The 11,835-nt window shown below is 47.1% G+C and overlaps 1 protein-coding gene across 1 annotated transcript; it reads left to right on the plus strand.

The window, feature by feature from the left end:
• The first annotated feature begins 3,984 nt into the window (after positions 1–3,984).
• CCDC90B (coiled-coil domain containing 90B) lies at positions 3,985–10,654 on the plus strand. The gene is made up of 9 exons (XM_035116590.3): positions 3,985–4,126; positions 5,789–5,908; positions 6,349–6,452; positions 7,412–7,513; positions 7,942–7,983; positions 8,103–8,174; positions 8,279–8,332; positions 8,722–8,836; positions 9,822–10,654. The coding sequence occupies exons 1-9, from the start codon at positions 4,054–4,056 to the stop codon at positions 9,875–9,877; spliced, it is 738 nt and encodes a 245-aa protein (XP_034972481.1). The 5' UTR covers positions 3,985–4,053; the 3' UTR covers positions 9,878–10,654.
• The last annotated feature ends 1,181 nt before the right edge of the window (positions 10,655–11,835 follow it).

Genomic DNA, 11,835 nt, shown 5'->3' on the forward strand with positions numbered 1-11,835 from the left:
CATGATTGGGAAGCAAATAAGGAGGCCATAAGGTTGCCAGACTCAATAGAGGACAGGACTTCTGTGCCTTTAATTGCCCTGCTCTCTTTTGAGCCTGGAAACCTTAAAGAGAAACCAGCAGACCCTTTGTTTAATTTCCAAGCAAAGGGTCTGCTGGTTTCTCTTTAAGGTTTCCATACTCAAAAGAGAGCAGGGCAATTAAAGGCACAGAAGTCCTGTCCTCTATTGAGTCTGGCAACCCTAGGAGGGTAGGTAAAACACAGGTTTGCACAGGAAGTTTGAAAAGCACTGTGCTGGTGTGGTGTGGTGGTTAGAGCATTGGACCAAGACCTGGCTTCTCACCGAATGAACTAGGGCCCAGCTACTGCCTCTCAGCCTAACCTACCTCCTAGGGTTGTTGTCAGGATAGAACGGGGGTGTGGAGAACCACCTGTGCTACTTTGGGCTCCTTTAGGGGGGGGGAAGCTGGGATAAAAGTGTAACCAATAAATGCAGCACATGAATAACAGGAGAGAGCGTCAGAAGATAGTGGCATGCCCAGGAAGCATTCCAAGGAAGAATGTGCCTCCCTCCCTTGCCATTCTCTCCATTCCGGAGCATCCCTCTCTGTCAGTCTTAATGGCAAATTGCACCTCTCTCCCCCCGGGCCCCTGAGATTTGTCAAATTAAATTTTTGAGAGGCGTTTGCATGAACCTGTAAGGAAATCTATTCTCTGCATTTCAAGCTCATAAATAGTTGACCGGTTTGCAGGAGGGAGGGGTGGAGGAGGAGTTCTTAATCCTGTTATAATCTATTCAGGCAAAGAAAAATCTGTGAAAGTAACAGCCAGCAAGCTGTTTCTGCAGTACATAGCTAGGGGCTGGGGGCGGGGCGGGGCAGAGAAGCACAGAGATGGCTGCAGCTTGCATTAAAATTCATGGCGTCCCTGGGTTCCCAAGGCCATTTTAGCAGTGGCGTTAAAGCAGTAGGTAGAGGGAGGTGAAGGAAATCTTCTCCGGCTCTCTGTTCAAAATTTTCTAGCAACTTTTTAGGCCACTCAGAACTCTTCCCATCTGCAGGAAACCAAACGGCTGCAGCCATTTTGATGGAGTAAGTTGGATCCTGCAAAAAAAAGTTGCAGCGTACCCTGCTTCTCTTCCGGGTTCCAGCCAGTCATAATCTTTTCCAGGATACCCCATTACACCCCACCTCTTCTCATTACTCTCAACGTTCAGTCAGTATTCTATAGTCACTGAACATGCTCAGTCCGGCTGTTTTAGGGTTTTCCGTCTGTAATTGTTGTTATTTTATTTATACCTCACCCATCTGGCTGGGTTTCCCTAGCCACTCTGGGCAGCTTACAGCACATATAAAAAGATAATTATGGGTTGGTTGGTTGGTTGGTTGGTAGGTAAAGTTCAGAGTTCCCCCAAACCTGCCTATGAATAAAGTTTGCAGTATCGGGGACTTCCTTGTTTAGAGAAAAGGTGAACAAGAGGTGACATCATTGATAAAATTATGCATGGCAAAGAGCAGGCATCCCCAAACTCCGGCCCTCCAGATGTTTTGGACTACAATTCCCATGTTCCCTGACCACTGGTCCTGTTATCTAGGAATTATGGGAGTTGTAGGCCAAAACATCTGGAGGGCCGCAGTTTGGGGATGCCTGGCATAGAGCATGGGGCTGCAGAATGGGGCTCATCCACCTAAGAAGGTAGCCCATCCTAAACCTCTGCTACCTTGCAGAATATCTTCAGTAGAAGAAAAGGCTCGGGGGTAAACCCTACGCAAATCCAGAGTGGAGCCCCTAAGATGGTTGCATGGTGCCTTGTATCCTTCCTTCCCGCAACTCCTGCAGCCAAGCTGGTGCCAAACGTCTCGCTCTGCTTTTCTTTGGGTTACAATAGCCAGGCCATCTGGGAAGCCCTAGGACCTCCATACACACTTGCCCAGGCCTGCAACCCAGGGAGGCCACTTTCGGTGCTGCTAAGACAGCAAAAACAATGCAGGAGGCAGCAGTTAGGAGTTACCAGTTTCTGCAGCCACAGCAGGTGCTGTGATTCTCCAGTAGTCTCCCCAGTGGCACACTCCATTGTCTCTCAAGAAGGCTGTCAACAACAATCCCTATGTTGAAGAACAGCTCCTACCAGAGCCTGAGGGTAGATGGATACAGGGCAGAGAAGGAAACGAGCGTTATTCGTATAATTGCAAAAATGGATGGGTGGGGAGTCAAACCTTTATCCTGAGATGCTAGGTTGCATGCTCCCTCCTGCCCAGTGTCTTACTCTTGACAAATCTAAAAGGCTAATATTTATCACATGCATTTGTCAGGTTTCTTGTGGTAGACTGCTGCCCTCTGATGGCCACAGGCATAAATCGTGGCGTTGATCCTCTTTTAAAGCCTTCCAAGATGGTGGACTTCGCTACCTCTTGTGGGAGCAAATTCCACAGTTTAGCCAATTGTTTCTTTTTGTCTGTCCTGAGTCTTCCAACATTCAGCTTTGTTAGATATCCCTGAGTCCTAGTGTTAAGAGAATAGGGAGAAAAACCTTTCTCTATCCATGTTCTCCATGCCAATGCATAACTTCTGTTATGGCACCTCTTACAGTGGTACCTCGAGTTATAAACGCTTCAGGTTACAGACTCCACTAACCCAGAAATAGTACCTCGGGTTAAGAACTTTGCCTCAGGATGAGACCAGAAATCGTGCTCTGGCGGCGCAGCAACAGCAGGAGCCCCCATTAGCTAAAGTGGTACCTCAGGTTAAGAACAGTTTCAGGTTAAGAATGGACCTCCGGAACCAATTAAGTTCTTAACCAGAGGAACCACTGTACTTCCTTTTTCTAAACAAATGCAGCAACCTTTCCTCATAAGTGAGTTGCTCTATCTAACTGCATTGGGAAACAAAGGAGGAGCTTGAAAAGGACGTGCTGAAAAGGTTTTCAGCAAATCCAAGAACACTTGTTTTAGTTTAGATTTTTTTTAAAAGACGGGGAAAGGCATGTTCTTTGTCATTTTGCAAAATATACTTGCCATATACTTGCAAACCCTGATGTTGATTTTTTTTTAATTTAACTTCCTAGTTTCCAAAGGACTGAAGATTTTGACAGTTTTTTCTGAGCACTTGGGGTCAAAAGAATCATAGAATCAAGAGACCACAAGGGCCATCCAGTCCAACCCCCTGCCAAGCAGGAAACACCATCAAAGCATTCTTGACATATGCCTGTCAAGCCTCTGCTTAAAGACCTCCAAAGAAGGAGACTCCACCACACTCCTTGGTAGCAAATTCCACTGCCGAACAGCTCTTACTGTCAGGAAGTTCTTCCTAATGTTTAGGTGGAATCTTCTTTCCTGTAGTTTGAATCCATTGCTCTGTGTCCGCTTCTATGGAGCAGCAGAAAACAACCTTTCTCCCTCCTCTCTATGACATCCTTTTAAATATTTGAACATGGCTATCATATCACCCCTTAACCTTCTCTTCTCCAGGCTAAACATACCCAGCTCCCTAAGCCGTTCCTCATAAGGCATCGTTAGAAAGTCATTTGAAACAACCGTTGTTGAGAAATCCAGAATTTGCTCGATAGAGCCAGGCAGGGGAAGATGACAAGTGGGTGTCCTGCCCCCAGCCCGACATAAATCATAGCTACACCAATGTATAGCCAAGGGAAGGCAAGGGAGGCAGGTGCGCCCCCCCCCGGCAATCAGTAGAATGCCCATGTCCCCAATGTGACCTTGCTGTTCTACTTGGTTTATTTGTTACGATTCTACGATTGATGGGCGCTCCATAAGAAAGTATGCTATTAAAAAAAAGAAAGAAAGACAGTCCCCTCGTTCATTGATTCGTTCACTCTGCTCTGCAAGTGGCTTTCCACGCCCCAAGTTTTTAACCGCGCTGCATACATTTCCCAGAAGGCTTTGAGGCAGCAGGAGGAGGAGGAACTAAGGCGTTCCCATGTGCCCTTCCTTCCCAGCAAGAACTACATTTCCCAGCAACCTATTGGGCTCCCGGCCGGAAGTGGGAATCCCCAGTGCGGGGACTCTTTCCATGAGTCGTCCTCGGAGACGCTAGGAAGATGTTGGGCTTTAGAGGGCGAGGGGCGAGGCTCCTGGTCCGGTGGGGCAATGGATCCTCGGCACCTCAGAGAGGTATTTCCCTTCTGGGTCCGCTTGGCCCAGCGCTTAGGCTGTGTGGATTTACTTAGGAGTAAGACTCAGGGTATCCAGTCGGGCTTGTTTCTGAGTGTTGCCGTGCTACTTAACGCATCCTGTTCCCACGATCCATTTTTCAACTGCGCACCCTCAAGTTGTTGGGTTTTTGAAGCGCTGCCCTTTAAAAAAGTGAAAGAGGCGATAGGAGCACAAGGAGCTGCCTTGCACAGAGTCAGGCCATGTAGTTCAGTGTTGCCGACACTGGCTAGCAGCTGCTCCCCGGGATCCCCGAAGGGGGTCTTTTCCCAACCCAACCTGTGAGCCTCCTTCATGCAAAGCAAATGAGCTCTGACCCTTCCCCGAAATACCGGTACTTTGATTTGGAAACGTGTGTGCCTTGCACATTTGCTTTTATCATGTTTTATTTGTGTTTTTCTCTTGTATTTTTTTATGCTGTGAACCGCCCCTGAGATCTGCGGTTGAAAGGCGGTATACTCATCCAAAAAATAATAATAATACTGTGGTTGTTGGAAAGCTGCAGCAGCTATTAATCAGATATGTGCTTCTCTGTTTACCCCACCGCTGTTTTCTTCTCTCCATTTTGCCATGCTGTGTCTAATATTATATTGTAAGCTGCTCGGGGCAGGGGCTTGACTGAAGTGTTAATGCAGCTGCAGGTCAGCTGACGCCGGCCCGGGACTCTCCACATCTTGCTCAGTCTTTATCCAGAGGCCACTACCTCCGGCCCTGACCCCACAAGCCATCACTGCAGTATAGACCATACTATGCTAGGTGGGCAAATAATCTCCAGTACAAAGCATACTGTAGGGAAGGAGACATAGGCTCACCAGTAGATCAACGTCGTTTGCTTGCAGAAGGTTCAGTCCCCGGCATCTCCAACTAAGACTGGCAAAGACATCCGTCTGAAGCCCTGCCAGTCAGTGTAGGCAATAGCTGACATCCCTTTTTCTTGGGAGGCAATGGAGAGGTACACCTTTGTAGAATTACAGTGCCTGCTGTGGCTGTAGGGACCAATATGGAGGAGAGGCAATAGTGTGGTACAGCAGTAAAACCGCTAGCACATTTGCAAAGCTAAGCAGGGTCCAGTATGGTTTCAAATTGGATGGGGAAACGCATGTTAAGATTCCTGCATTGCAGGGGTTGAACTAGAGGACCCTTGGGGTTCCTTTCCAACTCTATGTTTCTAGGAATAGTGAGCTAAATGGGCCAGTGGCCTGACGTTGCATAAGGCAGGTTCCTGTGTTGCTGCCTCACCCGCTAATTAACTGCCGGGAAATCGTACTACTTCCTGCTCTTATAAGTTTGGCTGTTTTGAATGCTGAAAGCAAGGTGGCCTCCAATTTGTAGGCAACTCAGAAATTTGGGGAAGTTTGGGATAAAGTATACTGACTTTTTTTTTTAAGGATGCTGGAATTGATGCTTTGGTGCATGTGCTTGGAAAATTCCTGGGGCTGAAAAGATTTAAGCTGTCATCTTATAGATGCTCTTTGGGAAGTAAGTCCTACCGAACACAGCAGGACTTGCTTTCAAGGCAATGCGTGTAAGATTGCACCACTGGGCTTTTTTATGGGTACCATGCAATGCTCTTAAACTGTTTGGAAATATAAGCAGAGGTTTAAAACTCCTTGTTCCAATCAGGTTTTGCTGCCACTGTTCCAGTGAAGTCATATGACATGAGAAGAGTCGAAATAACACCACTGGAGCAAAGAAAACTCACTTTTGACACCCATAACCTAGTGCGTGATCTAGAGGCACACGGTGAGCAATGGGCGTGATCGAACAACAGTGCAATTGAACAATGGTGCTTGAACCTACAAGGATCCCTCCTCAAATCAGTTTCCCTGAATGCCTAGCTTTCTGTGTGCATGAAGGAGCAATTGGTTTCACCAGCTGTTCCTTTTCTGCAGCCTGAATTCGTACAAACTTCTCAGTAGAAACTGAGCCAAAGGCTCCGGCATGGAAGTCAGGGTTTGCCTCTAACCCAGGTTTATCTGAAGGCAGGACTATTTCATCTAGAGCTGAGATGGGGGAGCCTTTTGCAGCCTGGGGAGCACATTTTCTTCTGGGAAGCCTTCCAGCCAACATGGCGCATGGTCAGATGGGAGGTGTAGTACAATGCCCAGAGGACCACCGATTCCCCAACCTTTCCTTTAGGAAGCGTCCCCCTTTTACATGTTACACTTTTATCTAACCTGCAGGGTTTGGGAAAGAGCAGGCCGAAACCATTGTGGCAGCGTTAACGTCTTTGTCCACTCTCAGCTTGGATACTGTCTACAAAGATATGGTGACCCAGGCTCAGCAGGTGAGAAGAGGTCCTTGTTCCATTCCCTGCCCTGGCCCTGAGAAGATGTCAGAGAAGGCTCTGCAGGGAAAAGGCGTTCTGCAAACAAGGAGCTGCAACAGAGAAGTCCCTCTCCCTTGTCATCATCACTCTCCAAGCCTCTCGCAATATATATATATCGGGTGGCGCTGTGGTCTAAACCACTGAGCCTAGGGCTTGCCGATCAGAAGGTCGGCAGTTCAGATCCCCGCAACGGGGTGAGCTCCTGTTGTTCGGTCCCTGCTCCTGCCCGCCTAGCAGTTCGAAAGCACGTCAAAGTGCAAGTAGATAAATAGGTACCACTCCAGCGGGAAGGTAAACGGCGTTTCCGTGCACTGCTCTGGTTCGCCAGAAGCGGCTTAGTCATGCTGGCCACATGACCTGGAAGCTGTCTGCGGACGAACGGTGTCTCCCTTGGCCTATAGAGCGAGATGAGCGCCGCAACCCCAGAGTCATCCACGACTGGCCCTAACAGTCAGGGGTACCTTTACTTTCAGTAGCTCCAAACGTCTCCTTGGCAACCACTTCTAAAGGGTTTCCCAGTTTCCGGGGTAATTTCGTAGGAACGCGGGAAGCTGCCATGTCCTCAAGTCAGACCAATGGTCCCTCAAGCTCCATATTGTCTTATAGCAGGGTTAGCCAATGGGAGTATTAGCCAAATGGGAGATTCCAGAGGTTGCCGGACTACAACTCCCATCATGCTTTTTATGCTCATGGAGGGTGATGGGAGTTGTAGCACAACAAAGCCCTGGTCTCAAACGGGAAATGCAGGCTGCCCACCCCCAAAGTTATAAACCGAGTTAATGGGTGATCCTTGCCGAGAAAACTCTGGGCAAAAGATCCCTCCCCCTGAAATGAAATTTAATTTTCTACAAAAAGAATTGGAAATGTTTCAAAACGCATTGGGGCATCTATGTGGGTCTCTCTTTTTTTCTATTTAGGAAATAACTCTGCAGCAGTTAATGGCTCATCTTGACTCCATCCGGAAAGACATGGTCATTCTTGAGAAGAGTGAGTTTGCCAACCTGAGAGCAGAGAATGAGGTATTTCCCTCCAATAAACCAATTTACTCTGCCACCCTTCCTTTCTCTTCATTTACTTAAGGCTGCTCATCTGCAAAGAAAATGCAGCAATTGGGCTCGTTGTGTTTTAGTATCATCATTTAGTTCTTCTTAAGAAATGACAAATAATACGGAAAGCCCACAACTTACATTCTCTTACAGTCACAAGAAGCCAGCCATCCTATATATACACTGTCATGGGAGTTAATTCCAATGAATTGTTCTGGGTTTTGCCTTTATGCTTTCATGATTTGATGTCTTCCACGCAACATGGAAAGTTGTTGCCAAATCTTGACCCCACGCCCATTGCTATAAGCCTTTTACTTTTCATTTTTCTTAATTAAGCATCTGCTGACCTGGGATCTTTTTCCTCTTCCTCCCTCCCCCCCCCAATCTTTCTTGATACCCAGAAAATGAAGATTGAATTGGATCAAGTTAAACAGCAGCTAATGGTAAGTGGGCAAGCTTCTGGAGTGGGAGGGAGGATAATATGCAATTTCTGAGACATTCTGGTCCTACGATTGCTCAGGACTTCTTTTTAAGGCTACTTTTTGGTGTCTTTTCTTTTAAGAATGAAACCAGTCATATCCGAGCTGAAAACAAGCTGGACATAAACTTGGAGAGAAGCAGAGTGACCGATATGGTGGGCAATTATTTTCATTATTGCACCCCTTCCTTCTTTCTTCGCTCCAGCTTTTTTGAGATTTCACAATTTCATATATTGCTTTTTTTTTTCAAACGTTCCAGTTCACAGATCAAGAGAAAAAGCTCATGGAAGCCACAACAGAGTTTCATAAAAAGGCAAGTCTTTGGGCTGTGTGTGTGTGTGTGTGTTTACACTTAAATTGTGCCTTCCATTGAAAGCTCTCAGGTTTCCAGAAGTCTCCCATCCAGACATCTGATACAACTTTTTCTTTTCTGAAAGCAGTTTTGGGGGGAGGCAATTTGGACCAGTGCGAGCACAGCCCAGAAGGGGAAAGACATGCCATTTTTTGTTTTGTTTTAAATACATTTAAAAGACAGGGAGGATAAAAGCATTTTTTGCTTCTCCCTAAAAGGATAACAAACGTTGGCACCCGGTGGGTTTCACAGGGGAAGGAATTGTACAAATGGGGCCAACACTGAAAAGGCTCTCTGTCTCTCTGGCCTTATCTCCAATGGAAAGCATCGCTTGCCTTGTTCCCTTCTAGGATTCGAGCACCAACAGCTCCGTTACGGAAGTCAGCAATAAAATCGATGCCGAGATCGCAGCCCTGAAAACACTCATGGAATCAAACAAGCTAGAAACGATACGTTATTTGGCAGGTATGTGGCTGGGCTGTTGAAAAATCATGTTCCAGAAGAGTAAAACGTATAAAGCCAGGATGCCTAAAATGCTTGTCCCACCCCTTATGCACCCAGCCCAACACGGTTACCTTCTCAGGAAGCCCATCTAGCATGATGTAGAAACCGGGCCTTTCTTGTGGTGGCCCCTGCCTTTGGAACTGCCTCCCATTACACATCAGGCAGGCACCTTCTCTGCTGCTTTTTTTGGCACCCACTGAAGATCTTTTAGGTGGAGATCTGTATCTGGTTTGAAATTGCTTTTAACATACAAAATGTTCTTTTAATTGTTTTCTGTAAATGGAGCTGCTTTTCTTGTTGGTGTTTTCGCAGCGAAAGCGCTTAGCTGTGATTCCTGCATTGCAGGGGGTTGGGCTAAATGGCCCTTGGGTGTCCCTTCCAGTTCTGCAGTTACATGAGTCTATTATTCTGCTTTCTGGGAAGCAATACACAGCCAGCCAGCTGCCTGTGGCCACTTGGAGCCTCTGCTTAAATCACTATGGAGGTTCCGAGATTGTTTTTTAATGTTTTAAGTGGTGTATACATTCAGTTAATCAATTAACTAATAGGAGATGTTGCGAGGAGTCGGACTATGAACCATTTACAGTTGAACCTCGGTTTTTGAACATCTCAGAAGTTGAATGTTTCGGCTTTCTAATGCCGAAAACCCGGAAGTAACTGCTTCGGTTTTCGAATGCTTTTCGGAAGTTGAGCGTGCCACGCGGCTTCCGTATTGAGTTTTATGTAAGTAAATGCTTCTGGAAATGCATGCTTCGGTTTTCAAACGTTTCGGAAGTCGAACGGTCTTCCGGAACGGATTACGTTCAAAAGCGGAGGTTCCACTGTAATATTTTGGTGAGTCGTGAGAAACAGCAACTTGTGCGTAGCTTAAAACCCTTTTGAGTTGCTTGGCACAAACTTATTCTTTTCTTTCTCTCTGTGTGTGGATTTTTGTATTTATTTACAGCCTCTGTTTTCACTTGTCTTGCCATCGCCCTGGGATTCTACCGATTCTGGAAATGAAAAGCCAGCCTCCGGGAACAAGGGACAGAACAAGCTGATTTTCTGATTTGAAACGACACCACGCTTGGCTGACACATCTCTGGCAGACTCTTTCAAAGCCTTTTGTGTTGGGTATTGGTTTTTAAACACATAACCGAGGTGTAGGGAGTTGTTCTCTCCAGGCACAGTAGTCTGAGCAAAACTGACCTAGTTTGCATCTCTCGGGGCTAGTTTGGTGCTCCCACATACTCAAGGCCAAAAGATCTATGGGTGGGACATTTTTAAAAAAATAGAAAACCAAAAAAGATGACCCTTATTCGATGGAGAGACTGCTATGCCCACTGTCATCATTATGTATGTTTTTTCTGACACCCTCCCAGGTGGAAGGACCATAGCTCAACGGTAGAGCAACTGCTTTGCATGCAGAAAGTCCCAGGTTCAATCCTCGACATCGCCAGTTAGGGCCTGTAACTTTGAACCGCCACTGCCGGTCAGTGCGGACAGTATGGGCTAGGGGGCCCAAACAGTCTGACTCAGTAGGTATAGCTTTCTGGGTTCCTATGAGGAGGATTCTGCTGGTTCCTCTTGGCCTGAGCAGTAGAGAAATGGCCTTACAACCCAATATGTTGGGGAACTGGAGCTGGAGTCAGGGGCAGGTCAGCAAAAATATTGGTGTGGTGTGAAATTAACTCTTCAGTCAAAGAAACCAAAACAGCACAGGCCTAGTGATGCTAGCCTGTATGGAGCTTTACTTTTTCTTCTAAACAACAGAAAAAATAAATGCATACTCGACCACAAGACATTGACTATTGCATTTTTTTTGCTCTGTAAAACTCTCTTGGGCTGCTGTTCCCCCTACGGAATGCTTGAAACCATGTTGTGCTTTTGATGTTAAACGCCTCAAATTTATAAGTCCTTTCCTGCTGGCATTTGTATTTGAGTGTGGGGTGGTGCATCCACAGCTGTAAGTCAAAGGTTGGTGCAATGCAAATAGCAGCTTTGGGGAGGCATGTGGGAGCTTCCAGCTGCAGCTCTTGTGTTTTGAGGGAGGAATCCTATTCTTTCCTAATACTGGGGTTGAATTATCATCCTAGGCCACACCAATGCGCACTCAGAAGTGGGCTACACACACACAGCTTTGGGCAAGAGCTTCAGGTGAGGCTGAGAACCATGTGGCCCTCCAGTTCTTGCTGGACTGCAACTCCCCATCCCCCCCCCGGTCTGTTGACCATGCTGGCTGGTGCTGATGGGAACTGGAGTCCAGGAACATCTGGAGGGGCACAGGTTCCCCATCCCAATGTAGGGCATGGCGTGATTGTGCGCCTACAGTACAAGCATAGGCTTGAGTGTGTGCAAGGTGTGGAAGGGAGCCTGATGCTTAGCACCCTCGTCACATTGGATGTTGCTGGACTCCAACTCCCATCAGCACCAGCCAGCATGGCCAATGTTCTGGGAGGATAAAAGTTGGGAGTCCCATCAACATCCAGGGTTTCCCATCCCTGATACAATGGTTCAGAAGAGCTGCCTACATTTTTTGGGGGGGGATCTCTTGTGGGGTCATAGTGTCTTTGCAGGCTGTCTTGTTGAACTGCAATTCAAACACTTACCACTGGCAATATCTCCTTAATTCAGTGATAGGCTAGCATTGATAACAGTTTTCTGGAATCCCAGCAGTTGCAGGATGTGACAGGTACAGTCAAACCTTGGTTTACGCCTACCTCTGTTTGCGACCGCTTCGGCGAGCGACTGCCACGGACCCTGAAGTGTTTACATCCGGGTTCCGCGGCATCAGATGCGCAGACGCGATCTGCACACCTCGGGCGTGCGCAGAAGCGCTCTATTGGCTCTTTGCGCACTTGCAGAAGTGTGCCTTCGGGGAGCGACCGCCTCCACGGAACGGATTGCGGTCGCAAACCGAGGTACCACTATACATTTCTTAACGATCTCAGTCTGTTTATCTGGCTTTATTGTGCATGTTA

This window comes from Zootoca vivipara, chromosome 4, assembly GCF_965207765.1.
Source record: "Zootoca vivipara chromosome 4, rZooViv2.hap1.1, whole genome shotgun sequence".
NCBI classification, from domain to species: Eukaryota; Metazoa; Chordata; class Lepidosauria; order Squamata; family Lacertidae; genus Zootoca; species Zootoca vivipara.